Genomic DNA, 20,154 nt, shown 5'->3' with positions numbered 1-20,154 from the left:
CCGCTTCCGGGCCCCCGTTCCTTGGTAACAATGGAGCAGAAAATGGCCGCCTGAGAGGGGAGGGAGGGCGACGCTGCGGCTGTTTGGGGACGGACGGAGCGGGGCGAGCCGGGACCGAGTCCCCTGAGGAGCGAGGAGAGCAGCGGAGCGAGAGCTGGGGAGGCGGCGGCAGGCGGCGGGCGGTGAGTATCGAGGCCGGAGGCGGACTCTCAAAATGGCCCGGAGAAGGGAGAGGCCCGGGCCCAGGGGAGGCGGCGGCTGCGGCCCCCGCCCGAAACCGGGGGCGGCCGGAGGTCGCTCTGCCCCTGCTCTGGGCCTCCGCCGTGCGGAGTGCGGGGTCCCGGGGAGGGCAGGGCGGCTCCTGGCTCCGCGGAGGCCGGGAGGCCGCAGCCGCCCCGCGGCAGAGGCGGAGCGGGTGCCGTGATGGAGCTGCGGGCGGTGATGGCGGGCGGGTGTGCCCGGGGCACTGCGGGATCCTCGGCCCCCGGATGGGCCGGGCTCTGTCAGCCTGGGGCCTTTTCCCCTTTCTCCCGCCGGAGCGGGGCGAACCTGTTCCTCCATTGGGAGCTGGAGAAGGGTTTGTGCTTCCCCCTCGGGCCCCTCACCCTTCAGGTGTCCGCTTGGGCTAGAGAAGGGGTTGAAACCAGCCCCTTTTTGGAGTAGTGGAGCGTGGGGAATTGTAGCCCTTATCTTGAGCCTCGCCATACAGTTTAGCGCCTGCTTAAGTAGTCGCAGCTCTTAGGACTGTGTTTTGAGGCTGTTGCGACAAGAAGCCCAGTTGTGGCAGATAGGCAAGAGGAACTCTTTACATCTTGCTGTGTCTGTTGCAAGGGTCTTGATCAGCTTGTGACCTGTTAAAACCGGTGATGGTTGCCATTCCTATCCTGTTAGTTTTTCTCTAGTTAATCACGTCATCGTTGCTCTGTCACCTTAGTTTCCTGTGCAAATTCTTCCTTCCCTTTTTCATACTGTTTGTTGGGCATTTAAGGTTTCTGTTTACTGTGTTTCAAAACCATTGTCACGTCCAGCTAGATGTATTTATTATTTTATGTTCAGTGATCTGCTTTAAAAGATGAGCAATATCAGGTTGTATATAGTAGTGTGTATATATATATATAATGTAGTTATTAAGGTTTGTTCTGTGTCTTAATTTTAGTGTGTAGTAGAAGGAGCCTTCTAAAAGGTTTCACAGCAAAATATTCAGATTTTATTTTTTATTTATAATAGTTTTGTTTGTTTCACCATTTTTCAGGAAGGTGGAGTCTATACAGAGAAGCTTGTAAACAAGAATTCGGACTTGGTTTTACCCAACGGTACTGGCACACATATAATTTGTTTTCCCTGTCCATTTTGGCAGTATGGGTTAATTTCAAGTTGAAAATCGTTGTCAAAATGCTAAAGAAGCTCTGACACCAATTTGTCCCTGAATTTTAATTGCAGTGACTTGTCAAGTCTTTTTAAAAAAGAAACACTTGGCCGCTTCTTGAGCAGTTAATTATGCTAATTGAGAGTCAGATGCTTAGTTTTGTTGTAGTGGTCAAGTAGCAGTTAAACTACTGTATTCCCTCTCCAGGTCTACCCTTTTGGAATTAAAAGAATTATAGCTTGGAATTTTGTCTTGCCTGTTCCCGAGAAGGGAAAACACACCACACATTATAAAATTAAGGGCTTCTTGTTATGTTAGACCACTAAAGCATAACAACTCACCAGCAGTTCTGACTATGTAACTCTGTTTGTCACTGAAATAACCGCACCAGCATTTTTCAAACAAGTAGTGGTTGTCATCTGTATCATGTTTATTTTCCGTATTACTGAATTACTAGATGTGCCAGAGTACACTGGAAAACAGCACTGCAAGTGACTGGTCTCTGCTCCGTGTCTTTTTATATTAGTATTATTACTGGTATTTTTAGGGGAATGGATAATGTGATCCTTAAGTGGAAATGTTTTTAAAATGTCTCTATATCGATATATCTGCCTAGCTTGTTCCTTTATTCTTCTTCCCTATAAGAATGTATCAAAATAAATTCCTTGATCTTAGTAGAATGTTTCTAGTTGCAGTGGAGGTGTTGTACGTGTTGTTTGATTGGTTGGTTGTTTTTTTTATAGCCATAACATAATGTTATGATTTCATGTACTTGAGTCTAAAGATTGCATTTAAGTTCAATTTAATGTAGCTAAACACATTACTAGACTGTTCTGGCTTTTGGTTGTTTTTTTTGTTTGTTTTTTTTTTTTTTTTTTTGTAGAGAACTCAGTTTCCATATATTAAAACGCTTGAATTCAAACAAGATTATTGGGTATTTATCCAAGTTTTTGTGACTTAATCTCAGTCTTGATGAAAACTCATCAGCTTTTGAGCTTAGAAAAATTAATTTTGAAGGGATAAAACCAAACATGAACCAAACATGAAGTATTTTTATGGTGATCTCATTTATCTCAAAACCAGTACTTCTAAACAGCATAGGAGTGTAATAACTCCGAGCCAGGGCCTTGACGTGGTGAGCAGGCATGTCCAGCAGCATCACAGAGACTCCGTTTCGCTTTTGCACAGGTTCCTGGCTGCACTAAAGACCATAGAAACACACAAGCCTGTGTCTCCTTCCAACTGTTCAGGTTTATATTAATGAGGTACTCATTAGTAAATTTTGCTGATGTGCTGTATTCAAGCTCAGCTTCTTACTCAAGGTGGTCTGCAGAGCTGCACTGTCTCATAAAACCATCTAATGATAATTGAATATATAGGAGAAGCCAGCACACATTTTCTCTTAATTCAGCAACTTGAAAGCATTTTGCTTAGAGCACTCTTAATTCAATATGCAAGATGTATGTGCACATAGTCTTGTTAAAATGCTTGAGCTTGCCTGCCTTGGTATATAATCAGAAATGGAATTCTAGTCTTACAGATATCTGTTTATGTTTAGATAAATGTTACTTGATTCTATTCTCCACTTCTATATTTGTTAGGCACTAGACATAAACGACAAAAATCCATGTAGCAGAATTCCTGCGTGGGTTGTGGTTGTAATGATTGTTACTGTTGCGTTGGCCTTTTACTTTCAGTAGTTGCTGTATTAGCAGCAGTTTAGCGTAGACAGTGAGATTTGGTAGTAAATTTAAAGATTTTTTTCTTTCTTCATTGAAATTCATTGAGTTATGATTGGCTTAGTGCTTTCACTAGCCAAAAGTTGTGTTTCTTCATGGTCATCCTCTAGTTTTGCGGGTACAACTTCTTGAATATCAATCCTGTTTATACTGCTGTCTTTTCAGTGTCAACACTGATTACTTGCGTGCAGCTTTACTTCTTCCTTTGAGCTTCAGAGTGCACTTTGTGCTTGCTGACCCACCAGCAACCTCAGTGCTTAGGGGAAAAAAGCATAATTCCATGGGACTCTAATGCTGGAAATCTGTTGCACCTTGTATATACTAAGCTTTCTTTTCTGGGATATCTGAATTTGAGGGCAAAAGGCAGTACTGTCTTACGTTTCTTCTCAACTTGTATGTAAAAACCGTTGTTTTAGTAAGTGCAGATGATAAAATGTGGAGCCTTGGGTTTTGGCAGTTCTTACTGCATTTTATTTTCAGAGCTCTGTCTTCATTCCACATGCTCTCAGTATTCTGGACTTGCTAAGCTCTGCTCTTTCATATGGAAGATAACATTGGAAAACTAATTAGTTTTGCTTCTTTTTTTAATTAGATCTCTTTGAGTTGGGAATTTATACTGTAAGATGGTTACTTTGCCTTAGATACTGTAGGGCTTTTGGAAATTGCAGGGATTCTGTACCCTTCACTTCTCTCTGACTTCACAGGAGTCGATAGTACATCTAATGATATTTCTCCATCTCACCAGTTGGTTCTGTTAGAATGTTTTCCTCTTTCTTTTTTTTTTTAATTCCGTTGAATTTTCTGCAGCTGTTCTGCAAAAGTATTAATCTGCTTTCTATTGTTTAAAATGTGTGTTCAGAATGACATCTTGTTTTACAGGCTTTGCTTTGAAATGTGCTGGGATAGTGAAATAGCAGAATTGATGCTTAACACTCCTTGTTAAGCTGGCATATAAGTTTTATAGTAGTTTACACGTAACGCTTCATAGAAGCCAAAATTTTCTTTCAGCTTTCCAAAAGTCATATGTTTTCCATGGTATTTTTTGAGGCAAAGAGGACATACAGAGTTCTTGGATGCTTAAAATTTCTGGTAAGTTTAGTAGAAATCTCTTAAGAGCGTAGATTGGTTGTTTCTCAGGGTGTCAATAGAAAACAAGGATAGCAGATAAAAAAAGAGTATATCCAAAATTCATGAAACAACTTTGAAAACTAGTAAAGTTTGTTACTTGTTACCATCTCTAAGATGTAGATGAGTGATTTGTACCATTGCTATCAAAGCCTTCGGGGTGATCACAAAAGGAAACGTGTGCACCTGGATAAAAAGGAAAAAAATACCAAACTTGACATAATGAAGCTCCATGTATAATGCAGAGACCTGTGGCATTTCACTGTTTTATGGTCTTTTTCCTTTAATGACAGGATTCACTGACAGTTCTCGCTTCTGCTTTTGAGCTTGCAGACTTGAATGATGAAATATTTAAGAAGAAAATGTAGCTTCTGTTATGTCTTTCTGCTAATTTTGAGTGTTGAGAAGATGGATACTGACTGGCATGGAAACTATTTTTCAGCTTTTAATTCTTCTAGGAAAATCTGGTGGTTGGGAGGTGGGATGGGTCAGATGAATACCGCATATGAAGCTGGTTCTGTTTGTGCCTAAAGAACCCGGAGTAACAGAACTGCCTGTTCTGGCTGCTGTTCCTGTGTCATTTGAGAAATGGAATGGGAGAGACCGCGGCTGGGACTGGTCCTGCCAAACGGGGTGGTGTGTTGGGGCTGCTCAAGTCAGAGTTCGTGGAAAGCGCTTTGAACAGACAGCTGTGTTGTACTGCTGCTGTAGGGCTAAAATGTCTTTGAGGTATGATCAGTGAGAGTAGGGGAGGAAAAAATAGTTAATCTGTAACGACCCAAACCAGAAAATAAGTATTTCTGGCTTCCACTACTGAGTCACTTCTTGTAGTTGAAGGCTTTGATAATTTTTGCAGACTGGAAGTAAGCTAGGTGCTCTACCAGTCAAAGTACCTAATTAAGATGAGGTTATGAATCATAAATGAGAAATTAGCCTTCTGCTGAGCACATCTATGGAACACTTATTCATGTTGCCATCACCTTTTTTGTTTGTACAGAGGTATTAATTATGTTGCTGGGACGTGAGTTAATTCAGGAAATGTTCCTAACATACAGGGCACTACATTCTCATATAATGTTGAAATACCAGTAACACCTGGGTGGGGGGTATTTTTGAGGAAATTTTTACTGCACAGCTAGCTCATGAGCATCTGTTGTTTCTGCAGTTTAACTAATTCAGTGCCTTTCTCCTGTGAAAATTTGAGACGTGCCCCGTTATTATTATTATAACTTTAAGGTATTTATTTTATTTTAACCCTGCAAATGAATGATTTCTGAATTTGTCAGATCTATGTTTTACTTAGTTTAATGAGAGTTCTAATGTTTTATGTATTTTTTAATTTAAAAAAATCAGGAATTCAGGCTAAGGTGTCTCTTGGTGTTCAATACAGATAACTAATGTCAGGAGATACTACACATTTGTGAAGGAGGAAGAGCTGGTGATTTATCACTGCGCCTTATGGTCCATTAGTACTTTTTCTGGGAATAATTCTTGTAGTCTGTAAGTGCTAAGCAGTATGGAGATACACAGTGTTATTGCTGAAGGTAAATGGACAATGCAAGTGTTTTATCACTGCTAGCTGCTGTCCCACTAGGTTGTTTTTAAGCAGTAGTACATTCCTGACTGATCAGATTTTGTTTGCACACGACTTGGCAAAAGGGAAAATGTAAAATGTATCTTTCACCGCAAGAACGATAACTTTGCGTTATTGAGGGAATACCTAGTACTCTTAAATTGTTCCTATCCAAAGAAGCATAATATTACTTCCTCTTGAATAAAATAATGTAACAAACAATACTTTTTGTGAGCTTACAGTTTTTGCTCCTGCAGTCTCTAGCAGCAGTGGAGAGACAGCTCATCACTTGTGCTCTGAAATCTCTGAGCTTGTTGAAGCATAACTGCAGGGAAGATATTTCGCTGACTTGTGGAAGGATGGGAACACCAATTAAGAATTCACTGTAGTTATCGTGTCTGGATATTCAGCTGCTGAAGAATATTTTTTTTTCTTTTTTTAGGAGAAAGTGGTTTATTCTATCTCTTATTCTGTTGTTTTGTGCAACCTTCAGGTGATTCCCCCTGCCTTATTTTCCCATAGAGATATTTTAATTGTTGGATATCTCAGCTGAAGTTGGTGTTAATCAAGATATTTGAACTTCCTGTTCATAGATGTGACCTTCCCCACCCTTTGTCAACTCAGTGCTGGCAAGGGAGGACACTAAAGAAGGAAATTCTGAATCTTTTAACGGAGTTGAAGCATACCTGTTTATTAGATAATCAAATATGGGTTACATTGTTGTAACTGAATAGTAGACCTCTTGGTTTTCTCTCATTAGGTGTCCCTGTGTTACTGTAGTCAGCTTCCTTAAACCAGTCTTAATTTCCTGCAGTGTATGAGCTCATAGCAGGATCCTGCATGAGGAACAGGTTTGCAAATTATTTCTACAACATTCTACCGTGCTGAAATAGGAGTGAGGTGACGTAGTAGCTACCATGGGAATCCTGTTGTACAGCCAGGTGGGACCTATGGAGTTGTGCTGAGGCAGTTGTAGTCTAAATATTCTAGTAAGTTCAGCCTGGTAATGTGTAGCGCTCTGCAGTGGTGTGGGAGGTGAAGCTTAAAATGGACAATGTGGACAATGAGCTGAGTGGACAGTGAAGAGACAAAAGTAACAGGAGCCTTGGAGTAGCAATGCTGTTTTCCATGTACTGGTTATGATATCAGAGCTCTAGTTTGAAGAGTATCGTCCCACTTTCTGTCAACCATGAGGCAGGGAGAATGTGTCGATGTGCGCTTATGCATTTCTTTGCCATCTGTATTTCCATCAGTGTAAACATCCCATATAGATATATAGCATTTCTAGGACACTGAAGCTACACAGCCTGAAAATGGGGTACAACAGGCTAGTGTAATCTGTTACAGTAGCTTGCGATAGGAAAATACAGCGAGTTTGTCACTGGTAGAAATAGTCCTAATGTCAGCTAAAATCTTAATGCAAGATCCCACCTCTGAGGCTTTCTTCTTAGCACTAACACCCCTTCATTCTTGACCAGTAACTGACTTTATGGTTTGGGAGGGAAGATATGAAATGATGGAAGAGAAAAGAGGAGCAAACCTGGAAATAAAACTGACTTTTACTTATTCTGAGTATTTCCTAAAGGATCACCTCTCCAAGTGTATATCAGTCTATTGGCAAAGAAGGGGTTATTTATTTTTATTTTTTTTTTTTTTCTCCACTTCACTTGTTTTGATGCTCCCTCTTTCCCTGACCAAGAATGATGCTCCTTCATCTTCTGAAATTGAATGGGCAAATGTCTTTGAATCAAATAGGTATTGTATAGCTAAGGTGCCTGCAAACACTGGCATTTGCAGTTAAAAGGAAAATTTCAAAGCATAAGCAGTAAACAAATGTCATGCTCTGTATGCATAGTGCAGTTTTCTTTTTTAAAAGCTGTTGTAGAATTAGTCAAATGTTAATATTACCATTATGAAGACATTCTATGTGTTTTAAAGTCAGTAAATACCAAGGTGGCAGGTGTTTGGGGGAAAATATTTTACAAAACCTTATGCTGCACCTGTCCCTTAACATCTTATTCCAATCCTTTATTTTCTTAATCTTACTGTCAAGTTTGTTTCATTGTTGTCCTAAAAAATGGAGTGTTGGTTGGAGTTTTGCTGTGTATCCCCAGAGAACTAATGTATCTTTCAAGGTTTTGTTTTGGGTGCAAGTCTCTTGTTCTGCTTGAGGCTTTGTTCAGATGTTTCTCTTATAGGCAGCTGTCTTTATATTCTAGAGAAGATACCAGAAATATATCTTTAAGTGAAGTTACTTGGAGTCGTCATTCTGCTACAGAAAGCTTGTTAAAAGTTGTTTGAGTTTCAAACAACGCTATGTTCTCATTAGAAATATGTCTGAGGTTTAAAGGACATACAGATTTCATAACTGAGCCCGGTCTGAGCTGAACGTATCTGCTGAAACCATTGCACAACTCTTACTTTGAATGGGTTTGTTTATCGCTGTATTTGACAACATGTCACATGCAAGTCTTCAGACAGGCCGTGCAGTCTTTAGATTGCTCCAGAGATTTAGCAATGCAGAGAAAGCTGATAGGCTTCCATTAGAAATGGTAGTAACCCTGGCAATGGCTGCTGCTTACTGATGGAAAAGGTGGAAGATAAGCCTAATTTCTCTGGTAAAATGGCAGAAATTCACAGAGCCAAATAATACCAGTAGCCTTGCATACTGTATTACTGAGTGGCAACAAGTAATTTGTGTCTTAATGTGACTAACTTAAAAACAAGTTCTGCTGTGTCACAATTCAAAACAAAGAGGGCTGGAGTAGCTATTTTTTCATCTGCAAGTCTGCAATATGGGATGTCCTATCCTGTGGAATTTTCTGCTGTTACACACTGAGGTTGTCAGTGCACTTTAATTTTCACAATAGCAGCTGAACTAAACTACCTCCAGAGATCACGCAATGCTGTTTTTCTGTGGGGCCGCACTAATGTAAACTGTGGGCAGTCTTGACTTGACAGCTGTGCTGACAAACCAAAAAAAGATGCGTTTTGCACTAGACAGATGTCTAAGTGTTGGAAACTTTCCAGTGAGAAGCAGAAAAGCTTTATTCTTCCAGTATTTTCATGTCACATGAAGTATGGTTTAAATGAAAGGAATGTTTTCTGATGGGGAATATTATTGCAGAGCTTTTTAGCATGCAGAGGATTAGCTTGCTAATCACCTCTCTGAGTAAATTCTACCAGTTGTACAGGAAAATTCTTGATGTTGTGAATAGCAAGGCATAGTGATTAAGGAAACTAGTTATTATTTTAACTTCATTTGATATATTTGCATGACACAACTAGTTCCAGAACGTCTCCCGCATTTGCATGTATTTTGTTATAATATTTATATAGACATGGCATTCATGGATAATTTGGTTTTTTGAGAGAGAGACATCGTCAGGGAAGTCATGCAAATGAAAAACAATATGAGAAGATTATACTAAAAAATACACAAGATACCAGACTGCATTTTATAGCAGAAGTTATACCTGGTATACATTGTGGAGTTTTGTCCTGGAAATTCCAGTCCTCACCATCAGTAATTCAGTAAATGCTGAAGTTTGCAAGCAAATTCTTCTCTTGACATAAAACTACAAATTTGATTTTACAAACCTCCTTTTTTTTTTTTTTTCTTTAGGAAACTAATAGTATGGTTTTCATTTTGTTTTTTTCTTTCCTCACGCACGGTATCCGTGGCATCTTCTGTTTTATATGTTTGAATTCTTTGTAACGTTTCATTCTGTTAAAATTCACTGGGATTTTGAAGAGGGTGTTTCTCATAGCAGGCAGTAAATTAAGTTGATTCCTGCTTTCCTCACTATAGCACAGGGCAGGAAGAAGTGATGGACACTTAATCCCTTGCTTGTTTAGAGTTAGAGAGCATGATCCAGGCTGGTTTGCTTTTCTGCCTTGTTCCATGCTGTTGTGTGGCACTGCAAGGCATGCTGTGTGCAAGTATTAGGAATGTTTTACGCTAAAAAGCAGGTAGTCATGGACACATCAACAATGTAAAGATGGATGAAGAGTTATGACTGATAGTATTCCACGTGTTCGTACTTGCCGCTTTGTTGAGTATTTGATAATAGGTATAGATTCTGTTTGCACTTCTTAGAGGTTCATGCTTTGAGAATGATTTCATTTGTGATCCCTGTGGTTATGCAGCTTATCTTAACTGAAGCTTCATCAGCAAACTTATTACCCCTCGCCAAATTTAAGGGTAACAATGAAGAATGTCATGCAGGTCAAACATGCCTGTATTTCATGCCATGTTTCACTATGCTGGATGAAGTGTTTGTTTTCTTCCTTTTAGGTACTCTTCCACTCATCAAGATGGAAAGCTCAGATTCTAGCGATAAAGGAAATATTGATCAATCAGAAGCACAACGTCAGAGTCAACTAGATCGGTTAGATCGAGAAGAAGCTTTCTATCAGTTTGTAAACAACCTGAGTGAAGAGGAATACAGGCTTATGAGAGATAACAATTTGCTAGGAACACCAGGTAGGTAATGCTTGGGTATGTACAGCTTACTCAAATTGCTTGTAGGCAATTTGTGTCATTTTCTGTACTCCTGAAGCCGTTTTCCCCATGTAGTTTGTGTGCTGCAGTTGTGCTCCATCGTAGGAAGTAGCTTCTTGCTCATTTGTGCATACTCAAATTTGAGCAGTCCCCTGACTAGTAGAGAGGTAACTAGGATGATGTGCACCCAGAGTTGACCCAGTTCCAGTTATGGGTCCTTAGACACTTTTGATTGAAAAGTAAACCTCCCTTAAGCATCTCTGTGAAAATTTTGTGCTGGTGAGGTTAAGGGTTTGTAACTAGAATAAATAGTCTGGTGCAAGCTTCTGCATGGGCATTTTTATATCAGTTTTCAATTGACTTAATACTTTAAATTGACTATAGGTTGATACCTAATTCAAACCAGTTCTAATTTAAAACGTGACTCCAACTAATTTAAACCTTTTTCATGCTTGTGAAGGGGTTACCTTAAATATTTCACTCTGGACAGCTATTTAATTGGTATAGGATGCTGAAAATTGCTGATAAGCTGTAGAGGTTATAGAACCAGAAAGCATATCTGTCTTGAATAGGTTGAAACTGTTGGCATCTTTCAGCTTCAGTAAAACTTACTTGGGACGGTGTTGCTGAAGTGTCCGAACTTCCCCTTAGCAACCTGTTTGACAGTCTCTTTATGGCAGGATTTCATTAGTTAATAAGACAAGCAGTGGCTTGTACCTTCTCTAGAAGCTTTTAGTAATGCTTGCCATACAAGTGATTTGGAAATATTTTTGGAAAATTTTGCTTATTTTCTAAGGTGAAATTACTGAAGAAGAGTTGCTGAGAAGGCTACACCAAGTTAAAGAAGGTCCGCCACAGCAAAACAGTGATGAGAATAGAGGTATATACAGTATTTGTGAAAACTCTTAACTTTAGCACCCCATACGGACCTTAAGTTGAGTGCAGGAGTGGAACAAGTTAAGCCTAGGCAGGTGCAAGGTGAGCTTTGTTTCAAAACTAAGCGAACATTATGTCTGATATCTGCTGCAGAGGTCAGTTTGGGACAGATTTCACTCATAACAAATCTGTTACTTGCATCAAGATAAAGTCAAATTTAGAGTGGTGTGTGGTGGGGGTTTTTGTTCGTTTTTTTTTTAATTTAAGGTGCCTTTTTGCCTGCTCCCTTCTGGGATGCTTTTTGGAATCCCTCTTTTTTTTTATTCACCATTCTTCCCTTTCAAAGATGCTGTATTCCTTTTGTTATTACCCTTCTATAGAGATTGGTGGAGGATGTTTGGAGCTTACCACTGGGGTTCATTCTTTAGTGAGGTAAATTTGCTACAAAGGTGTTCCTCAAGTGAAGGGTCAGGACAAACTTAGTTCTCTATTTAGCACTCAATAGATCACTTAATTGTTTGCAAAGGAAAACACAGATTATTGATGTGTTATGACACCTGAAATGTGACTTTCCATTTACTTACGATAAACAGTATGTGTTCTTTTGATGACTTGTTTGCTACATGATGGATGCAGTCTATCTGTACATATTAGAAAAATGTCCACTCCCACTCCCTTAAAAGAGCTCTGGTAGATAAGAATGGTGATGCTACGCGTGAAACCACAATAGCACTTGGTAGGATTAAGCACTTCTAGATTGTCACCTGTTAAACTAAGCAATTATGTTCTTGGAAGAGATCACTCCAAAATTAGCTCAGTACTCTAATTTTGGTAGTTCCCTGTCGTTTTGCAGGTGCAGAGTCCGCAGAAGATGTTTCAAATGGAGATTCTATAATAGACTGGCTTAATTCAGTCCGGCAGACTGGAAATACAACACGAAGTGGGCAACGAGGAAACCAGTCTTGGAGAGCAGTGAGCAGGACTAACCCAAATAGTGGTGACTTCAGATTCAGTTTGGAAATAAATGTCAACCGTAATAATGGGAACACAAATCCAGAAACTGAGAATGAGCCATCTGTAGAGCCTTCCGGTGGGGAGGATTTGGAAAACAGCCAAAGTGACTCTGAAATTCCAAGGTCTGAATCACCATCTGTAAGGCAGCCTGGATCAGACAGGAGCACTTCGGAGGAGCTGACAACTGAGGAAGTTTCCCCTCCTAGAGGGCAGAGGAGAGCGAGAAGCAGGAGTCCAGAACAGCGGAGAACACGGGCTAGGACTGATAGAAGTAGGTCACCTATTAATCCAGTGAGTGAGACTCCTCGCAGGTCTCATCACAATACGTCATCTCAAACGCTTGACCACTCCTCAGTGAATGAAGCTGAGGGAAGCTCTAGAACTAGGCAGCACGTGACATTAAGGCAGCACACAGTGGGAACTGAGGTGCCAAGTGAAAATGCAGTTCTGTTTTCAACCCCTGAAACAAGACCTGTTCCTCAAGCGGCAGGTTCTTCAGAAACCAATGGCACCAGTGAGACCGCAACTCCTGGGCAGAGGCCTCCTACCATAGTACTTGATCTTCAGGTGAGAAGAGTTCGGCCAGGAGAATATCGGCAAAGAGACAGCATAGCCAACAGAACACGGTCCAGGTCCCAGACACCCAACAACACCGTCACATACGAAAGTGAACGGGGAGGGTTTAGGCGCACATTTTCACGTTCAGAACGGGCTGGAGTGAGAACTTACGTCAGTACTATTAGGATTCCGATCCGTAGGATCTTAAACACAGGCTTGAGCGAGACTACATCAGTTGCTATTCAGACTATGCTCAGGCAGATAATGACAGGCTTTGGAGAGCTGAGTTACTTTATGTATAGCGATAGTGATGCAGATCCGAGTGGCCCAACTCCAAATCAGAACGTGGATGCTTCTGAGCCCCAGAATGGAGGTGGTGGTACTTCAAGCAATGAAAGTACAGATGCTAGCTCAGGGGAGGTGTACGAAGGTGGTAATGACAGTGGTTCAACATCTGGTGCCAGACGGGAAGGTCGGAATACGAGGGGATCAGTCACGTTTGAAGAAAGTGGTTCTCTGCCATTCCTTAGCCTAGCACAATTTTTCCTACTAAATGAAGATGATGATGACCAACCAAGAGGACTCACCAAAGAACAAATTGACAACCTAGCGATGAGGAATTTTGGTGAGAGCGATGCTCTGAAAACCTGTAGTGTGTGTATCACAGAGTACACGGAAGGCAACAAGCTCCGTAAATTGCCTTGTTCGCATGAGTATCATGTCCACTGCATTGATCGCTGGTTATCAGAAAATTCCACTTGTCCCATTTGTCGCAGAGCAGTCTTAGCTTCTGGTAACAGAGAGAGTGTTGTCTAAATGCGGTTGGAATTTTGGCCAAGCAGCTAGTGTGATAGTGATGGGCAAAGAAGTCACTTCCTTTATGGCCACTTTTTGAGTGGTACCTCAATGTATAGTAATGACTTGGAGTGAATCTTCCATCATGAAAGCCTTTTCTCTGGATTCAAGCTTTTAAAATTGGAAAATTTCTTTAATTAGAGTTTTCAAGTTCTAGTCAGTTTGGGTGTTAAATTTCACTGTCCCAAAGACATCTACCCACTTAAAAATATTTTGTTTTTCTTTGTGAAGAGTATTAAGTTCTTCCCTCACCCAGCCCCTGCCATCGCAGTCTAATAAACGTTTTGTCCTCAAGGTTGTGCTTATGAGGAGTTCTTTGAGAAGTCATCCTGACTAAACGTACATGAGTCATAGAGGAATTTTTGCAAGAAATCCAACTATCTGGAAAAAGAATCTGAACTTAATTGCACACTTGAACATACTTTTAATTTTCATACTGGGTTAATATTGGACATGGCTGTGTAAATAACACTAATGTTAGCCCTTTCCCCATCACTATGGCACGCTGTAGGATGAGCTGTTAGCTTAATTGGGATATTTATCTTGTTGTGGAAATATAAGAATTGCCTATGCTTGTTGAAATAAAAAAAAAAATCTGTTTTAAAATTGTAAAGCTTTTTTGTAGAAGCTCAGTACTTTTCCAATGCACTGTTGTACTAACGCATTAAGAATTAAAATTGTACCATGCTTAGAAATCAAGAACGCTTTTCATACAAAACCCACCACACAGAGCGCAAATACGAGAGAGCTGCTTTTGTAACTGTGTACCTGTCAAGAGCAGTGCATATCTGTACTATTTATGTGAACAGCTACTGTAATATAAAAACAGTTGAATTAGACATCTGAATTGCATTAAAAAACAAAACAAAATCAGAAAGGAAATGTTATAATTGCAGTGTTTTGGCTCGGTAATGCCACCAAAAAAGGTGATAAAAATTAGAAACTGCACTAATGGCTGGTTACTTCTTGGTATGGTTGCTAATATGTAATAATACAAACGCGTATGTACCAATTCAGTGAAGTTTATGCCCAATTTTTCTATCAAATTTTACTTTCAATTTTTGCAGCAACTCTGTAACTATTCAGCAGGCAGGTATTGACAGGTTTGAGTTTCTGTTTTCTTCCCCACCAACTTTAACTATCTGAGTAACCTCTGGCCCTGGTGAGTGAACATGCTGCTCTAGCCAGTGTTAGTAGCCTGTGGCTCAAGTGCCACTGAACAATAACTTAAGTATTTACTGGAAAACAGATTAGTAGAGTGTTAGATTAACTTTTAAAATTACAATTGATTATGGGAGCACACTTGAAATGTAGCAAATTCTAAGAATAGTGTTTAAAAAACCCATCAAACTCTTTATGCTTGTATTGCACAGATTAAAATGAGTTGAATTTACTTCTAAAATTATGTGTGTGACATATCAAAATCAAGAATCAGAGAATGTACCTTGACTCATCAGTGTCAGGGGAAAAAATCCTTCAACCTCAATGACCAATTCTTTGGTTTGTTCTTTATTTTTTTTTCCTAGCTTATGTGTGCAACAAGGACAGCAATATTTATTTCAGCACCGGGGCAGTAGTTATGAAGGGATATGAACTGCTCTTGCTGGCTATGTGGGAAATGTGGCTTGTTCCTCAGATGACAAAACCAAAGCCGGCCTATCTCTTTTTCCTAATTAAAACACATTTTGGGTGTTTTATAGTGGTGGTTGCATAAGCTCTAGTCTCTGCTCTGAGCCCTTTTTAACATCTCATCAGCTAGTTAAGGACTCCACAATGTCCCCAAATTCCACATTATTTTCTATGTGTGCGTTTTGTGGTGTTTGGTTCAGTGGGAAAGCCTGACTGGCTGCTGAGCTCGCTTTCCTCCTGGTGGGACACGCCGTCGTGGCCGAGGGAATACGTGTACTCTTTTTCGACAGAAGAATAAATAAGCTCATGTTTTTTGCATTTTTTTTCCCTCTCGCACACATCACTCTCAAATTGGAAGGTAGCTCTTAATTTCAGGTGCTGGAATCTCTATGCCAAAATTTCCTTGACAAAATCACAGTGCTGAGTTTCTTCCAGTCGCATTCGCATGGCAAATACATGCTAGCAGTTGCAGTTTCCAGGAGCTTTACTGACTTACTGGAGCATAGAATTAGGAGGAGAAAAACCCTTTCTACTTTAATACTGTGTTAGACTCTGAAAGTCTGACATCTCTGAGGACTAACGCTGGTGACCAGCGAGAAAGGAGCCCACTAGCGCTAATTAACGTGAAGCACGGCTGCGATACGTGTCATTCAGCATCGCTTTCTTTTGAATGTTCTGAGTTTCCAGTAACTGTTCACGTTGGTGGAATCAACTTTACGGTTTTGTTATAGCTTAATAGTGGCATGCCTTAACATTATATCTTTCTGTAACAAGAGCAACTAATAAAATGTTGGAGGTTTCCCAAATGGTACCAAGAACAAATAATTTAACCTGAGTTCAGGAGACCTTAAATGTTCTCAATGTTTTATTAATACACACCTTTTCCAACACTGAGCGTGCGGAAGGTGCTGGGGGTTCGTTGCCTGACGTCTGGAGGAGTTGGCTGAACTGAAATTGCTGGTACAGCAAAGACCTGTTGAAATGGCTGAGTCATCTGTCAGCCTCTGGTTATTCAGTTTCTATTATTTTACGGTTAGTTTGGGATTAGGAAAAGCCAATATTAACACTTTGGTTGCTAACAAAGAGTGAAAGACGCTCTAAGGTTCACAATTAGCCTAACTGACAGTTCGTGAATCATTTTGATATTGAGCGCTTGTGCACACCTACACTTTCTTGGCGCTACAGGAGGGATACAGCCGCTCAACTTCTTGTAGCCAGATGCTGGCTGGGTTTGTCACTGTCACAGGCTGGTTGTACAGAAATGAGTGTGAGGAGGCAGCGGGGCCCTGCCATCAGCTGCCTGGGTCACAGTGCCACCTCCTGGGAGCCTCCATGTCCCCACGGCCAGGACAGCTCTGGCCTCCACGCTGGGAGCAGGTGCTCTCTGGGGCATTGAAGGTTGTTGCTCGCTTTTCTTTTTGAAGCAGGTTCCCTGTTGCCTGCCTCAGCAGTTATCGTGTTGGATGTTTTCAAACCACAAACCACCCAGGCTCCTGCTGTGAATATCTGGTGTGTGAGCTCAGTTCCTTTTTTATTTAAGGAGTGTGTTTGATAGTTTAACTCAGATTATGAACTGATACAGAGTTGTGGGTGCTGACTTCATGGTTTTTTAATTGAGGCTTTATCCATTAAAAGACTGAAGAGTTATTCCTGGGGTTTGTTAGATTTCCCTTTCACGTGCGCCTTTTTATTTCTTTGAACAAGTTGGATTTTTTGCGAAGACCTTCAAGGCAGTTAATTGACTTGTTTTAAGAATTATTTGATTAGTGTAGGTACTGCATGCATAGAAATTACTCATTAAAAGTTTCAAGTCGTTTTGTAGGAAGTATTGATGTGCAGGCACAGCAGCTGCACTGACATGATATACCCCATTTTGAAGGAGCCATAATTGTCCATTGTGTCAACTCGCAAACGAACGCAGTTTCCCACCGGACTTTCCACAATAGACCATAATGACTGTCACTCCCATCTCCTGTCACTTGTCTGCATTATGCAAATGCACAGAGTCCAAGGGACCGTTTCCTCGGTGTTTATCTTGAATTGGTGCTTACACAAAGAGGAGCTTCCCAGTGGTCTCGTAGTAACGAGGGTTTCACGTGAAGCTGTGACAGGAGCCGCGGTGAAGGCCGACCGTCGGGCTCTGACTTTCAGCAGCGCCGTGAGGGCCCTTCTGAATTGCCCGGTGTGATCCTCACTGTCACGCTGCAATACAAAGCTTCGTCTTGTCAGCTTAAGCCGCAGCCTTCTCTTTAGTTTGGGATCCTTTTGATTAACGTGTCCATTCGTGTCACTGTCCCATGTCTCGGTTTGCTCAAACTCTCTCCTACCGCAGGAGCTTGTGTCACTTTGTTCAGGGTACGGAAGCGAGTGCCGGAGCTGCTGGGGTGGCCGGTCGCTGTGGAAATGTCCGTCTGCTCCCAGCAGGAGGTGCTTTGGCTCAGGGTTGGCTTGGAGCCATGTATGGGGAATTTATAACAAATTAAGGAATGTTTCCAACCTTTACATACACCAGGCTTTTTGTTTGTTTGTCCTTGACTAGGGAGGGAAGAAGGAGGGTGAAGAGACAGAATCAACAGTAACTTACCCAAAGTACGTATAGGTTGTGCTGTGTTAAAAATGAAGTTTGCATCTGTTACACCAGGGCTTCCCAACCTATTTTTCATATGAGGTATCTCCTTTTTTTTTGTTTCCTTCTTTTTCTTATGGGGAAACATACCACTGAATTTGTTTTGATTGTTTTCTCTGGTTTTGTTCCCTTAAGCTAAACTAACTGAGACCCCTTCCTGAATGTCACTGTCTGCTAGTAAGGCTGTTGGTTGGGAAGCCCTGAATTCAACTGAGAATGTATCCGATTTTTGTAGTTATTGGGGTTTTTTGTTTGTTTGTTTGTTTTGTTTTGTTTTTTTTGTTTGTTTTTTACAGTGCTTTACATCTGTCTATACTGGACTGGCTTAATACCAAATGGTACTCTGAGGTCATTGGGTGACAGTTTGACCGATTTGATTGATAGCTAGCGTTTAGGAGGCATTTGTTCCCTATGTAAGATGTCATAATGCAAATTTAAATAGACTCAATAAAATGCATGAAGTGTTCATTTTGTGCTTGATCATCACTCCTTGGGTTTATTCTTACAGAGGGAATGCACTGGAGCAGAAATGATGGTGGATGTGGCAGGAGTTTATTTCCTCCGTACACCCTTTTCTTTGAGGCCGGGCAGAAAGGAAAGAGCTGGCATGGTACAGAGTTCTCAGAAGAATGTGTTGCTCCTTAGTACGTAAAACTGAAGAAATAAATCGATGTCCTAGACTTGTGTAAATCTGTCAGTGGATAATGTGGGTTACTGAAGGTCTGCAGGTTCTTTCAAGTAGTAGCTGTGAATTTTCCAGGTGCCTGTCAGTACCAGGGCCTGGTGGTCAGTGCTGGCAGGGCTGAGTCTCTCTAGAAATACACTTTGCAGAATTGAGTGGCTTTCACGGGAAGCTCCCACATGTGACTAAAAGCTTCTTCCTAAAATCAGTAGCTGATGTACGTGCAAATGCTTGCTTGAGTGGGAAGCTCTGTATTACCGGCACTTCCCTCACCTCAACTCCATTCCTCGAGCTGCCCGGAGGGGTGTGCTGAAATGGTAACAAAAGCTGGGGTAGGAAGGTGATGTGCCCCATGTTTTGGGTGTCTCGGCAGCAGGTCGATGCTTGGCAGCCCTGTGAGTGATGCTCTTGCTCGGCGAGGAGGAAAGTCATGGAATTCTTCAGGGATGCGTTGAGTTGGGATTCTGCTCCGGCTTCACTCTCCGTGGGCAGAGCTCTTGGATAAGAGCTGCTTCTTGAGCTCCATGTCCGGTCTTGCTCTGCAGGTGTACAAGTCAATCTGAAATTGAGTCTTTAACATGCGCGTTAACGTTTATTTTGGTGACTTAATTCATGAAGTGGTTCCCACACTTTGGCACCAGGAGCTCTTTGCCAGGTTGCCGACTCCAGCCCCGTAGGAAGCCCTTCAGTTTGGGCAGCCCTGTATTTGTTCCTTCAAAGCTGTCGTTCAGCCCCCAAATTGCTTAAGGAGTCTAAACCAACCTTGGAGCACATGTGTGGCTGACTTCATCCCCGTGTTTGTTTTCTTTAATATATTTGAGGTCTTTGTTCTGGCCTGCAAAACTTTATATAACCTTGTTCCTCCCTCTTGGTGCTTAAACGCTGTAACCTTTTGCACTGTCCTACTCCTCCCTTCGGGGTATGTTCTGTGGCAGATCCAGACCTTCACAGGGGAGTGTTTGGCTGCTGTGCTAAAAGAAAGGTTGTTTTTGATGAACCCGTCCATCCCGGAGCGATGGGGGTGCAGGAATAACCATGTATTGAGAGGCTTCTTCCCTCCAAAAGGGCTCTGCTGACTGCTTGGTGGTGGGATTGAGTGTTTGGGTACCGAGAGGCAGGGACAGAAGCACAGGCTGCTCCTGCTTGCTTGACCTTCCTGGCTGTTCTAAGTGTGGTTGAACCTGTTTCGGGGCTTTTAATATGATAAATCTAAACTCAGCTCTGTTGTGGCTCCCTAAACCCTTACAATAAAGTTATATAGGGAAAATTAACCCCACTTTTTAGTCTTAAACTGGGGCATTGTCTCTGACACTAATGAGATGCTGACGCTGCATGCTCCAGCTATTCCCCTGAATACATCCCCTGTCAAGCCGAGCATATGAAAATCCAGCCGTCAAGTCCCCTCAGCAGTGATTACTTCATAAAATAGGAGTCATCCCATATTTGCTGAGAGTCCCTGGAGTTTGGGCACCCTACACCCTCAGGGTCCATTTTTCTCAAGGAAAAAGCCCCCGATGCCCTGTGCAGCGCCAGATGGGAGCCGGCGGGGCTCCTGCTTGCCAGCAGAGATGATTTTTGTAGATTATTTTTGCACTGGTCGGATTTCT

General features: G+C 41.5%; 1 protein-coding gene across 5 annotated transcripts; it reads left to right on the top strand.

Annotated features, from left to right (window-relative positions):
- The first annotated feature begins 19 nt into the window (after nt 1–19).
- Nucleotides 20–18,333, top strand: RLIM (ring finger protein, LIM domain interacting). Of its 5 annotated transcripts, XM_082061586.1 has the most exons (5): nt 20–182; nt 1,253–1,313; nt 10,101–10,289; nt 11,104–11,187; nt 12,019–18,333. In XM_082061586.1, exons 3-5 carry the CDS (start codon nt 10,121–10,123, stop codon nt 13,569–13,571), a joined length of 1,806 nt encoding a protein of 601 aa, XP_081917712.1. In that variant the 5' UTR covers nt 20–182; nt 1,253–1,313; nt 10,101–10,120; the 3' UTR covers nt 13,572–18,333. The 5 variants fall into 5 exon arrangements, with proteins under 5 accessions (XP_081917712.1, XP_081917711.1, XP_081917710.1 ...); XM_082061585.1 differs by lacking the exon at nt 1,253–1,313; XM_082061584.1 differs by lacking the exons at nt 20–182; nt 1,253–1,313 and adding an exon at nt 4,174–4,194.
- Nucleotides 18,334–20,154: the final 1,821 nt, after the last annotated feature.

Source organism: Streptopelia decaocto (genome assembly GCF_964273445.1).
Source record: "Streptopelia decaocto genome assembly, chromosome: 10".
Taxonomy (NCBI): domain Eukaryota; kingdom Metazoa; phylum Chordata; class Aves; order Columbiformes; family Columbidae; genus Streptopelia; species Streptopelia decaocto.
Note: the sequence above shows the minus strand (reverse complement) of the source record. Positions and strands in the feature narration are given on the sequence as shown.